This window comes from Vanacampus margaritifer, chromosome 1 (assembly GCF_051991255.1).
Source record: "Vanacampus margaritifer isolate UIUO_Vmar chromosome 1, RoL_Vmar_1.0, whole genome shotgun sequence".
Classification (NCBI taxonomy): domain Eukaryota; kingdom Metazoa; phylum Chordata; class Actinopteri; order Syngnathiformes; family Syngnathidae; genus Vanacampus; species Vanacampus margaritifer.
The window spans coordinates 53,094,172-53,108,255 of NC_135432.1; the positions used below are offsets into that span (position 1 = coordinate 53,094,172).

General features: G+C 40.4%; 1 protein-coding gene across 5 annotated transcripts; it reads right to left on the reverse strand.

Moving 5' to 3' along the window:
- Positions 1–256: 256 nt before the first annotated feature.
- Positions 257–13,561, reverse strand: srrm1 (serine/arginine repetitive matrix 1). Of its 5 annotated transcripts, none has more exons than XM_077544030.1 (16): positions 13,400–13,561; positions 12,017–12,106; positions 8,270–8,392; positions 6,250–6,420; positions 5,951–6,039; positions 5,638–5,862; positions 5,314–5,496; positions 5,109–5,228; positions 4,776–4,984; positions 4,333–4,419; positions 4,135–4,273; positions 3,749–3,835; positions 2,056–2,514; positions 1,477–1,663; positions 1,180–1,324; positions 257–1,011 (listed from the first exon to the last, which is right to left on the reverse strand). In XM_077544030.1, exons 1-16 carry the CDS (start codon positions 13,418–13,420, stop codon positions 998–1,000), a joined length of 2,349 nt encoding a protein of 782 aa, XP_077400156.1. In that variant the 5' UTR covers positions 13,421–13,561; the 3' UTR covers positions 257–997. The 5 variants fall into 5 exon arrangements, with proteins under 5 accessions (XP_077400156.1, XP_077400070.1, XP_077400419.1 ...); XM_077543944.1 differs by having other exon boundaries at positions 1,151–1,324; XM_077544293.1 differs by lacking the exons at positions 12,017–12,106; positions 13,400–13,561 and adding an exon at positions 7,944–8,067 and having other exon boundaries at positions 1,151–1,324.
- Positions 13,562–14,084: the final 523 nt, after the last annotated feature.

Genomic DNA, 14,084 nt, shown 5'->3' on the forward strand with positions numbered 1-14,084 from the left:
CTGTGATTAGTTGTTGCCTGAGCCCTAACTGTGATGTCTTCGTCAGTCAAGAGCAAGTAGCAAAATGGCCACCCACGAGATTGATAAAAACAGCTGGATTTTGCTTCATAACTCATATTCCACAAATGGAATATTCATCAGAATGCCATGCTTAAACTAGCAAGGCCTATAACAATGTCAAGAAATATTTAAGGTTGACTTCCTTTCAAAAAGTCAATGGCATTTTACGAACTTAATTTGTAACATTAAGGAAAAGAGATTTTATAAAAGGCTTTAATTCTGAAAGGCTGACAAGACAAGTAAGGGGTACTAAATGCAAAACAAAGTAGTCCCACACGGATTAGCTTGGTGCGAGGATGTCCCCCCCCAAAAACACAAAAAAATTCGAATTGGATAAATTAAAGCATCCTCTTTGAACAAGTCTAACACGAACTACTGGTAAGTAAAACTGAGGACAAAACTTTTCTTTTCTTCTTTTACACAGCAGTGATACTGCCACTTTTAACGTTATTAGAACCATGTTTAACTATGTGCAGGTTTTCCTCTATATGCCATACCCAGTGGTTCATGCACATCAGAAACAGTCACTGCACATGCAATCACTTATTAACAGGAATCTACTTTTTGGTTGTGAGAAAGTGGGGGGAAAAAAGTCTTTCAATCAACCCTCAATTTACATGTTCCCATGCTAATCAATTTAGCAGTTATGGACAACACAAGCTTTTTACAGTTTAGCTGACAAATCACACTCAAAAGCAAATCATCAAAATGTACCAAATCTGTAAAAAGAAAAAAAATGCAACATTAACAGTTTGTACATTCTAAGTTGAATCGGTTTATCACAAACATCAAGGTTAACATGAAAATAGTGGGGAAGCAAAAGGGGAAGGCCCTTGATATTTAGGACATCTGTGAAGGAGACACCTGGGCCTTCTTCATGGAGCGAAGGGCCTTCTCTCGCAGGTGTTTCTCCAAGTCATCCAACGTGTCCTCCACTTCACTCTCCGATTCCTGAAAAAGAAAAAAAATATTTTTATACCAGGCAGACAAGCTTGTGTTAAACCTTACATCTCCTACTTGTATGTTCTATGCCGTTTACTGAAAAGTCATCAGAAAACCTCCGTTGCTTAAGATGACAAACAGACATAACCTTTCTTGATTCACCATCTTCATCCCCACCCTGGTTCTGATGGGTCTCTCCACTCCCTGCGTTGACGCTCTTCTCCTTCTTGTGCTTCTTGTGCTTCTTATGTTTCTTGTCCTTCTTGTGCTTCTTTTCCTTTTTCTTCTTCTTCTTCTTGGCACTGCCATCAACATCTGAATTCTGCAATCCAACACATTACAATTCAATTAAAACGGCCTATTAACGATTCAAATAACTGAAAATGTAACAATCAATTTGAGAACCGCGCAGACTTATACACTGACCTGAATTTGATAATAGCAATTGAGGTTTAACATATTAGACCAAAATACCTTGCTAGGTGATCTGCTACCGGAGCCACTGCTTGCCTTTTTGGCTACTGGGGGGGACATACTAGCAGATCGAGATGGTGAGGGGGAAGCAGATGTGGGGGCTGGATGCTTCATTGCAGCTGGTTGAGGAGAAGGGGATCGAGATCTGGAGGAAACTCTTCTCAAAGGCTGAGGGCTCGGAGAACGTCTGTAAGATTAATGACATTTACAACATTTACGTGCACAAATTATTTGGGTTACTGTTGAGCTTAATTAAATATGGTCTTCACAGTTCACACTCATGTTTATTATTTGTCCATTAGGAATGAGAGGAAAAGTATGTATGTTTACCAGTGTAATTGTTTTCTATCCCAGCATGCTTGTAAATAGTTGCATTAAGTTAAAAGTTGCTCTGTATTAGCTTTATCATAAGTGTGTCTGTGAGGTCTTTGGAGGTGAATGGGCAAAAGAACAAAGGATCAAAAGAAAAAAGTTAAATTTCAAATGAAACTGAGGGCGTACCAACCATTTTGTCAATGTGTATATTACATGATCTAATCATGTTAGTGAATCAAAAAATGTGCGAGTAGTGTCCTTTACCTCTGGTTGTTGCGCGGCTCTGGGGTACGGGAGACTCTTCGGATAGGTTTTTCACTGTGTGACGGAGAGTGTCTCCGCTGGTTGGAGGATTCAAAATGTCTCGCAGGACTATCGGAACCTCTGTTAATGCGACTGCGATTTGCAGGGGACTGAGAGCGTCGATTTGCTGCTACAGGAGGTGATCGTGCATCTCGACTCAGCCGCATAGAAGAGGACATGGGGCTTCTTCTGGGTCTGGGTGGGGATGTAGACAAAGGAGGTGTGCGTCTCCGCTGGGTGGGAGAACTTCGGCGTTTTGGGGATCTGGAAGGACGGCGTCTGTGCCCTGGTGAACCACGTCTAGTGGGAGAGTTAGATAATTTCATCTTCTGAGGAGGTAAGGGGCTGTAGCGACGCTGGATGGGAGGAGAATAACGCCTGTTGGATGGAGATCGTCTGCGGGGAGGTGGAGATGGAGATCTGCAAAGCACCGCAAACATTTACCGTAGAGACTTAGTGTCATTTGCACTGTACAGAGAAGTGCAGGTATGTTTACCATAACCGTTTAGCATAGGCTAATTTTGTTGGTGTTTAATAATGCATATGTAAATAAGATAAGGAGTAGTTATATCCACCCAATTCAACCTTAGTAGATTAACAACAACAACAAAGTAATTTAAAAAATGTAAATTTAGAGAGGGAAAAATGTATAATGGGGCAGGGGGTTAATTATTTATTAATTGAATAATCAACAGGATTACCCAGGAGTGTCAAACTCATATTCGCTCAGGGGCCACATGGAGGAAAATATATTAGCAAATGGGCCGGACCGGTAAAATCATGGCATATAACTTAAAAACAATCAGTGTCATCCACATATTTTCGCTATATGCAGACCAGCCCAAAAAGGCGGGGCTCAACTGTAAATATATTGTTCCAAAAAATAATACGAATGCAAATGGAACGCGGCAACACTTTGCCCGTATGTGTTCCAGGCTTGTTGTATCCACCTGTTTTGCATATATATGTTGTTCCCAGAATGCATTGTGTGGCACAGTTAAAGTTATTGGACATTAATCCATGTCATATGGATGTTTAAAAGCAAACTTTTAAAAAATTACTTACATCAGTCATGAGCTGTTAAAAATGTGCATATGCTGTAATTTTTTGGGATGTATTGGTATGAGTGTAAATTGTATACGCAAGAATGAGGATGTGATTTATAGATGTATTGTGGTATGTGTCTGTTGATTTTGTGTGCATATGTCGCTGGCAAATGTGCGTATGTTAAAGTGCACTTGTATATATGATTAGGTTTACACATTTCCTTTTGTTGAAATACATTACCTTATTTATTAACATAAAACGAATAAGGGGTAGGACTACATACGTTTTTAACTTCCTCCTACCCCTTTTGAACATATGAACTCTTTTCTTTCTTCCTATTCTTGTTTTCTTTTTTACTTCAATTCATATTTTAGACTTGTAATGTGTTTTCTTTGTGTTTATATGTTCAATAAAGGACAAAATCGAATCAAATATGTGCTTGGCTTACCAGTAGCTGAATGTGTGTCGTATTCAGCATGTTTGTTTGATTTATGTTAGTCTATGTTTTTATTATCTTTTTTAACAAATCGTAACTTTAGGTTGTGTGTAAAATAATTACATTCAGGTTAAACTGTTTTCAAACTCTTTTATCCGAATATGCCAATACCTTCGTCTTGGTGAAGGGGACCTGCGACGCCTAACGGGAGTAAGGGAACGGCGTCGGCGTGGACCAGGAGATGGTGAACGTCTTTTCCTGAAAGTGAACAACAGATAAAATAAATTTATCTTTCATTAGCAAACAAAAATAGTCCACATATGCAGTTCCCTCCAAATGTTCTGAAACAGCAAGGGGTGGGTTCAAACAGAAGGTGCACTGTCCTGAGCTGTATACGGAGGATAGTATATGGATCTAAATACCAAGAAATTAAAAATGGAATTGTGAAACATTTTGTCTCATTCATCTTTCGATCTGAAACCTAAATGTCTTTATACAAAAAAGGGATTGATCTTGCTGTTCCAATACTATTGGAGGGGACTATTTATGTGTCTTGCCTCGGAGAGGCCTCTCTCTGTCGCCTCCTTGGGGATGGAGTGTGGCTACGCCTCCTCTTCAAGTCACCATTCCTGGCACCTGGTCCTCCTCCCTTTGGTCTCTTGGACGCTTCCTCATCTGAGGAGGAAGATCCTGAATCTGAAACCAAAAAGATGCATTACAGCAAGTTAGAGTTGGCTGAGTGAAATTCATCGTACCTGAAGATGACTCCTGATTCTGTCTACGATACTGTCGTCTCTGCTGCACAGAATCCGCAGTTGCGCCTTTCTCATTTTTATCCTCCTCTGAAACAGATTAAATGTCCAATCAGTGACAAGTCATCTATAGTCATCAATAGTGTGAATGGACTTTCACATTCACGCTAGTGGTACATTCACACTGCCAAATGAGTATTTCCCCAGCCCCAAACAATTGGTAAGGGTGGAAACATTAAACTCCCATATATGTACACTATTAACCTTTTAAAATGGACATATGATGAAAACATCATACATCAGAGGTGAAGAGATCCACATTACAGTTTCAAACATAACAAATTTGAATGGGATCCAATTGAATGAATTATTTCATGCCATACAGACTGCTATTAAAACAATAGTATCCGATACCATACTATAGCAAGCAAGGTTGAAGACCTTACCAGATGATCTGGGAGGAGACGCTGACCCTCTGCCCCTTCTGACGCGTGGAGATGGTGTTCGCCTGTCTTTCCTGGGAGGGCTCATGGAGGCATCAGGAAAGTTGGGCAGTTTTCGTGGTGGCGTGTTGGATATTCTTTTCATTACTTTCTTAGGTGAGCGAGAACGAGAAGTGCTGCTGCCAGAGGATGAAGCAGAGCGAGATCGTCTCCTGTGGGAAATACACGACACAATTAGACCCACAAGGTGACATAACCCATGGATATAAAACACTTAACAACATAAGTGAAGATTTTTTTTTCCCAAAACATTAGAAAATGTTAGCAACGACTAACCTGCGGACGGGAGAACGCCTGTGTCTGGTTCTGGAGCTGGGTGGGGGGCGTCTGGGTGGGCTTCTTCGACGTGGAGACATTCTCCTTCTGGGACTCTGCCTTCTACGTGGCGAGTAAGATCTGAAAGAGGTTAGAGGCCAATTAGGGCCAACTATGACGATGCAGACAATTCAACAAAACATCACAGAACAGAACAGAAAGTAACCTTGAACGAGAACGCCGTTTACGCTGGCGGGAATGAGAACGTGAGCGACGATGGGGTCTTTCTTTCCTACTGTCCTTCTCCCTTTCCCTGGATTTGGGCCTTTCCTCATTCTTATTTTTCTCAGGTGGAAGCTCCTTGTCTTCACTCACTGAGTCTGCTTTCGCCACCTCAACAACAGTTTCACTAGAGGAAAGAGGTTCTGTTTTATTTTGATCACCTATTACTATAATATAGCAATTTATTGTTATTAGTACTAATTCAACTGTGCAGAAGGCACACTAACAAAATCGCAGAACTACATATCTATCCACACTTGACAGATACCTAGTGGAAGATGCTTCTTGGATGACTGGTTCTGGCATGGCTCTTCCTGATGTGTCAGGCTCCATTGGTTGCTCCACAGGTTTTGTGCACAGCTGCATCAAGGGTGGCGGAGGTGAACTCCCAGCAGGTAACGCAGCTTTACGTCTTGGGGAGCGTGAAGGGCTATGTTTCCTGTCCCGTCTCAATGGAGACCTGCGTCTTGGCGAAGGGGACCTCGTCTTGCGCCTGAATATAGGCAAGGTTAACAGTGAGTACGATTAAAATAAAACAATGTTACATTCAGCTACCTTTAAGAAAATAGGTGCTGTATTACCTTCTTGGGCTCTTTGACTGAGCCCTCTCTCTGGAATCCTTTTTGTCATCCTCCAACTTCTTCAGAGAAGCAAGCTTCTCCTGTTCAATCTGTATGAGGAGACAAAACTATCGGCACTGCAACAATTTTGCATCTTAGGCTACTATTTGCAATGTTGAGGGATCATATACAATCATCAGATTGTATTGCATTTCACAAAATGCCGTCAAGACATTTGTCATAGTTAGTCTTTGACCAAAAAATGTCAACGTCTGTCTGTTGGCAAACTTTAGCTTTTACATGGGTAGGGCTAATCTTACCTGTCTTTGCTTAATTTCTTCTTTCTTCTGCTCCAAAAATGGAGTTGGGATGCCAGCAATGTTCTCTTGGGCACTCAGCAGCAGGGGCCAGAGGTCTCTCATAAACTCTCTGGCATTTTTCCCATTCAGGAAACCCGTCAAGTTAATCTGCATCATCTTGCTATCCGGGTGCTGCAAAACACACGAAGCAGGGGGGAGAGAGAAAGAGGGGAGACAGAAACATAATGCTATTGAAATAATGGAACAAAAATATCACATTAAGAGGCAGGATCTCTCAAATAAGAGTGCCTACCTTTCATTTCTCAAAAATATACCTGTGATTGTTGATAACTGTTCAACAATTCTTTTTTTATACTTGCAAAAACAAAAAAAAAACAGAGTCCACTACTGGATTCTGAAAACGAGTTTCATTTGAATTCCAATTCAAAACAGTGAATGTGTTTGTTGAGAGATCTAGCAGATCAAAATTTGCATGCAATATTGGCATCATGTTCCAATTGCTGTGCCTATATATAGACACATGTATAAACAGTATATACAAAAGATATGATCTTATCTTGCGTTTGAGATTTAAGTGATATTCATGATAATTATTTATCCCTTCCCATCCCATATTCCCTTGTACAGTCTCCCCACAGTCTACAATTTTAGGAGTTTAACAAACAGCCACAATACAGAGTGCATTAAAACCCAACACTTTTAAGTACAGTTCCGGTGTCTTCAGTGAGTCCCGTGGGATCAGTGGGCATGGAGCTCCCTTGGCTTGCTTCCGCTTCACTACTGCTTGAGATTCAACCACCTTGAGCTTAATGTTATATCATTTATCTAAATTGCAAGAGACGAACAAGCAATAATGAGTACAGAGCAACACAAAAAGAGGTGTTATCAACAATATCAATTCAATAATCTTTCTTACCATGGTATACGGTATTTGTAATACCATTTAACATAGCAAATCTGTCAGCACTACAAGTTGTGCACGTGAAAGAGTGATTACTTGTATCTTAATGAAAATATATCTAAGTAGAAGACTGGCAACAAACCTTCAGCAAAATGTAGGAATATCAATGTTAATGCAGCTTCTCTCCTCTAATGAGCAGACAGTGTGACAAAAAATACAGTGCTAAGATAATCTATTTACAATTTTAAAACGTAGCATACTTTGAAACACAATATATCCCTTAGTGCGAGTGACTAAGTCCAACTAAAAGCCACCATCTTTAAATAAAGAACATGAAATGAATAATAAAATAAGACGTATATCAAGTTTGAGGATTCATGGACATGAATGAACTAACATAAAATAAGGGATGTTTTGTTCCAACTTGCACTGGCTGAAGTGCAGTAATAACTACATATACAATACCTATTTATCGGGTTACAATACAAGTTGTGATCAGACACAGTACACTCATCTGTATCACAACCAGGACAAAAATACACGATTCCCAATTGGAAGTTGATTGCAATCATTCAAACCTTAGTGCGAATAAGGTTAAATATTACTCTTGAAAGTTAGATTTATTACACTTCACTCAAGACGTGCAACCGCCTCCTTTATGCCTACAACTTAAAACTGCATTTTAAGGGATCTGGGCAATAGCTGAATAATCCTACAGAGGATATAGTTAAGGCATTTTTTTCAGGTGTGTCTATCACTGGCATAATATTAATGATCCCTATATATAACTCACCTCAAAACACACACTGCATCATGAAGGGAGAGTTGGGCTCAGTGACTTTGGGCTCAGGAGAGAGCTAATTAGGTGTTGGTGCTATACTTCTGATGCAAGGTATAACATCCATATTGGTTCAGGCCTTTTAAATCATAAATCACATCATAATTAGAAGTATGCTGAGTAAAGTCACTTTGTTACATAACAACAAAACATTGTTATAATCACACCAATTGCTAATTAAAGCACTCAATTAGACACTGTCCCTTCTTTAATGAGAAAATACTTCCCTCAAATGTAGAGTTTTGTAAAAACAAACAAGCAAACAAAATTAAAAGCATTACCTTATCTTCAAGCTGGTTAAATATGAACTCTATGACGACATCATCCTCGAACCCCAAAATCTCTGTCACCCGTTGAGTAATCCATGGCTTTATGACTTCAAGGTTTACTTTGGTCATATCCACCTAAAAAACCAGCAACAAACGACATCATTCAAAACAAGTTTTGCTTTTTAATATATTTTTTCCCCTTCTAGGATTTGTGTTACTTCTCCTGATATCAAGCAAGCTTTAAAACATTTTTTCTTTTACCATAGCATTATTTTTACAATGCATAAAAGGAAAGGGTCAACACATTGCAGGTGGCACTAAGAAATCTGATGTTTAAATTTGTCTGTCGGCTAAATCACTTGAATAATGAAATTATTGTACACTTGTCAAACATAAGCTTCAGTGCTACGCGATACCAGTCACAGTTATGGAAACATTGGTATTGTTGTCTTTTATAGGATGCTTCCTAGTGTACTTGGTATGTGTGTATTTTTACTCTTCTACTTTTATTGTGGAGTTGGTTTGTTTGTGGTTGGACTTTTGAGTCTGTAATAAAGCATCATCATCATCATCATAACCATGCCCCCGCCGTGAGCTGTCAAGCTTATCATGGTGGAGTGTTTTGTGTGTCCCAATGATCCTAGAAGCCAAGTTGTCTGGGGCCTTATTATGACCCTAGTAGGTTTACCCAAGGCAAACAGGTCCCAGGTGAGGGACCAGACAAAGAGTCTGTTTATGATGCGTGATGACCCCTGATACCGATTCCGATACCAAGTTTTGCAGTATTGGCCAATGCTGATAGCATACTGATACCTAGGTTGGGTTTTTTTTCCAACATGAAAAAGCTGCCCTACCATTGGTTCAGAGCATGCAAAGGCCAATAGGATATCTTGGCTCTGCATGCAATGAACATGTCACATCAGTGAATGTCGTGCACAAGCAAGACACAAGATGCTGCATCCAAAGTCCTATATTTGCGTAGGAAATAATGTTTTCGGCATGTTACTTGTTAGTACTTGCCGATGCCACTGTCTCAATGCAGTATCGGGGCCTCTCCCGATACTGGTATCGGAACAACACTAATGCACAGTGAGGTGGGCATCAGCCAGGGATCTTAGTGGTCCCATCCACAGCTACAGAGGCTGGATCTTGGGTTGTGGAATGTCACCACTCTGGCTGGTGTGTGAAACAGAGAAAGACCAACTAGCTTGGGCAATGGGCTCTGGTACTAGTCCCCTCCCTCAAAAGAGGTCAGACTCAATGGACTTGGGCACGGTGAGAGGCGCGGAGCATGTGGGCATACTTCATGCCCACCGGAGGGTGTGCGCCAACTACAGGGTGATCACACTCCTCAGCCTCCCTCAGGGGTGCTGGAGAGGCGGGCCCATCGGGAAGCTGAATCTAAGATTCGGGTGGAGCAATGTGTTTTTTCTCCTGGACCTGGAACAGACCAGCTTTTAACGTTTGGCAGGCTCCTTGAGGGTGAATGTGAGTTCGCTCAATCAATGTGTTTTGTGGATTTGGAGAAGGTGTTCAAACGTGCCCTCATGAGTGTGGGAGTAATTGCTATCGAACGTCCTCAAACGGCCCTTCAGTCCCTGTACGGCCAGTGTCAGAGTTTGGTCTGCATTTGCCGGCAATAAGTCGAATTAGTTTCCAGTGAGGGTTTGACTACACCAAGGGTGCCCTTTGTCACAGATTCTGTTCATAATCTTTATGGGCAGAATTTGCAGGTGCCGTCGACGTTGATGGGAATTCAGTTTGGTGGCCTCATTATTGAATATCTGCCTTTTGTAGATGATAATGTGGGTTGTGATTGAAAGAACAAGAACCCAGAGGCAAGCGGTCAAACTGAGTTTCTTCCGTAGGGTATCTGGGCTCTCCCTGAGAGCGAGGGTGAAAAGCTCAAGAGGAGCTAGAAGAGGTGACTCGGGTATCTGCTTAGGATGTCTCCATGGCGAGGTGTTCTGAGCATGGAGGAGTCCCCGGGGATGACGCAGGACACGCTGGTGACACTATGTCTCTCGGTTGACCAGGGAATGCCTCGAGATTCCCACAAAAAGATGGACCAAGTGGCCGGGAAGAGGGAAGTCTCGACTTGCTTGCTAAAGTTGTTGCCCCCTCAACCCAACAGCACTGAAAGAATTTGCTGGTCCCTATACAGCAGGGGTGGCCAAGTTCAGTCCTCGAGAGCCACTATCCAGCCTGTTTTCCATGTTTCTCTCCACTAACACACCTGATTCATGATCAGGATCGTTATCAGGCTTCTGCAAAGCGTGCTGATGATCTGATCATTAAATTCAGCTGCGCTGAAGGAAGGGGACATGGAAAACAGGCAGGATAGGGTCTCTCGAGGACAGAACTTGACCATCCCTGCTGTAGAGTATTAGCTGTCAACTTCCAGCACTCTCACATATTTCACTGATGTAGCAGGGTTACTTCATCTTAAAAGCCAAACTTCACAAAGTTTCAACTTTCCAATGTCCTGTGTTGTCCAAAGTTGTAAGAGTACATACTTGACGTCTTAAGCGTTTCAACACATCACTGTTTTGTTGGCTCTGCATCAGCCTCTTTTTTTTTTTTTACTTTTGAAAGACTGATCCAAGAAATTTTAGTGCCAAATCTGCCAATTCTAACCTTGCTTTTAGATTCATGGATTCAACTACTTGAAACAGTTTTGGATCCACTTTTGGATTAGGAACACTTCCTAACAAACTGTGTTGCAAACTAGCTGGTCCCTGTTTGCAATTATGTTGTTAGTGCAAGCAGTGCACATCAGCAAGGATAAAAAATAAAAATTAAAATTAAACTTCCTGAGCAATTGATTAACAGTAGGGATGCACAGTATTGGAAAAACATTCAATATGTGATATAGTTGTTGAATATTATGACATATATCGTTATTGCGATATTTAACATGTACCCAAAGAAATTGCATTATGAAATTATTATCTAATGAAAGAATAAATAAAAAAATCATGTGGTAAAATAAGCAAGCTCAATATATTTTTAGTTAATTGTAATTGCCCTAGATAATGTTCAACTATTGGATGGTGATGAACATTTAAAGGATAACTCAACAGGAAGTAAGACTCTTGCTCCAACAATCACTAAGATTTGAAATTGGTGCTCAAAAGGGGTGTTGCCTGGAGGACCGTTGGGTTGCCAATGGGGCGAGGGTTGGGCGTGGTCTGGCTGGGATTGACAACAGCAACTCGCTAAGAAGCCGTTTAAGGAGGCGTGTACGAGAATGAGAATGTGGGTGGCAGGGGCGACAACGTCATGCGGAACAAGTGACGTAGTACGCATCGCCTCGTAATGAGAGGACAAACAGCCAAATTGAGTTTATATCAGTGTGTTACCCGAAGATGGCGCCACACAAGATTTTGGCCCAAATTCAAGCTTTAAACAAACATGCACTAAAATGTCAAGGTAATGACCAGGACATATAGACAGCATTTGTATACACCAGTTTATACAGTTTATCAGCAAAAAAAAAAGTTGATTTGGTGTTAAGTTATCCTTTAAGTTTGCGTATGACTTATCAGATTCAGATAAAAGCATACAATTCCAGAAGAAACTTGGTACAAGTCTTTGTGATATACATTTTGCATGGGGCCAATATTACGATATTGATTCTTTAAAAATATATTGTATAGCCCTAATCGATAGATCAAACCGATTCATCGTTTTACTGTAGTGTAAATGTTAGGGTTACCAACTCCAAACAAAGATATACGAAAGGCAGATTGTATATACCTTCTTGTCAAGGCATTCTGCAAATTTCAGCTGCTTTAACAGTTTCTTGTGCTTGTTGCTAAACCGGTTGTCTTGCTCCGCGCTTGTACCCTGCAGAAAAAAACAAAAAACAAATGTTAGATCACTTGAAATTAGGACAATGGGACATCATTTTAAAGTAGGACAATGTAACAACAAGAGGTGGGTATTAACGGGCTACATTTACTCTTGACACCATTCATAAGAGCCAGGAAGTCACATGAACGCAGTCTCAGCAGCCCATCACAGCTATGTTTACAAAGTGACTTATTTATGTAATGCAAGGCAGAAACATCCATCCATCTATTTTCAGAACCGATTATCCTCAGAGGGGGATCTGTTTCTATATGTACTAAAATCTGTGTAAAAATGTAAGTCTTTTTTGGTGGATGAATTTACATTAGTTTATAACTGTATACATTGTTTAAAGTCACAAGTTGGACACTATCTGTTCTAACTAAAATGAATAAAAATCACAAATTACTCCGTTTTTTTATTTTATTTAACACTCTTACTAAGTAATTATTTCAATTACTATTTTTATAGTTAATTACTTTCAGTCACAGTACTCTCTGTTGAGTATAATTTTTGGCTACTCTACCCACCTCTGGTAACACCACATGTAAGGCCCATATACTAAATTTGTCGCCCATTGCTATCTATTTAAAGAAAAGTATCCCAAAACGCAAAGAAGAAAGGATTATTCCCACATCCAAAGTACTGGTTAGAAATGGGCAGAGGTTCAAGTGATCGTGACCAGGTTAATTTACTCAGTTTGAACATATGACATTGATAGCAATGAGCTAGCCTTGGCTAAATCAACGACTGATTTAGCTTAATCTGGAAATTGAACACAACGCAGCCGATAGGGGTCAACAATTCGTCTTTCACATAGACATAGCGATAAATGTGTCATTGGTTTGTTTTATTTGCGGCAGATATTAGCGCTACTTGTATATTCTGTGACATTATGTTGCGGCAACGCGCTCATGGAGACGGAAACGACACACCAATCGGGCGCCATCTTTATTAGCCGAGGGTAGCCTAGCCGCTTTCTTGTAACCGTCTAGCAAAGTTAGATGTTATTTTCAGTCAAGTGCAACAAGACTGTAACTCTAAACCCAATTCAGAGCTATTCAATACCATGTTACAAGTTCAGCTTTCATGGCCAACCACTGTTCGAGGAGTTTGACCGTATACATAGCAAATTACAATTTTGCCTCGCACCAGTTGATAGTCGGTGCCCAAAACTACAATGTAACTGGATAGCGACCGACTCAATATGCAAAAGCCAAAATAACATACAACGCTAGGAATAAATCGCGAGAAGCCGGTTTTAAATGTACTAATTTCAGAGCAGCTTACGCGGAAAAACCCCGCGTCCATCGTTGAAGAAAATAGATGTTACAAGACCGCTGAGTGAAGACGTGTGGTAAGTACTAGTATGATGTTCTTCTGTATCAGACTCTGCCTCGTGAGGATTGCGATCCTGCAGGAGGCAACGTGAATTACATCCGCTGTAGCAGCCTGACTGACAACTTGTCAGTGACAAGACCTCGATTCGCCCAAATTTCGTCTTAAATGCTATGATGACGAGACATAAACAATACGTGTGCCGTTTCTTTGTCCGTATTTCTGGAGAAATTTCGTGCGAGGGGCAGAATGATGTAGAATCAGATTGAATGAGATGGAATACTGTATAAACCTGGAATGAGCTGAATATGTTGAAGTTGAAATGGTTTGAATCGGTAAATACTATGTGAAAACTTGAGATCAATATGTACTAATTTAGAAATGCTGGCTTTAAAAAAAATGAGTGACTTGTGTGAATTGGAATAATAAAAAGGTTGGCTTGAAACACTGAACATGTTAGAGCGAGGAGAAAATAGTGTACGTGTAGCCTAATCATTTGGGGTTGAATTGAATGAGCTGAACATTTTGAATAAAAAAAAAGTCTCAATGAATGGGGATTTTTGTGGGTTTAAAGTTGAAATGGTTTTAATCAGTCAAAAATGTAGAAATTAGAGGAGAAAAACATCAACAACAAACA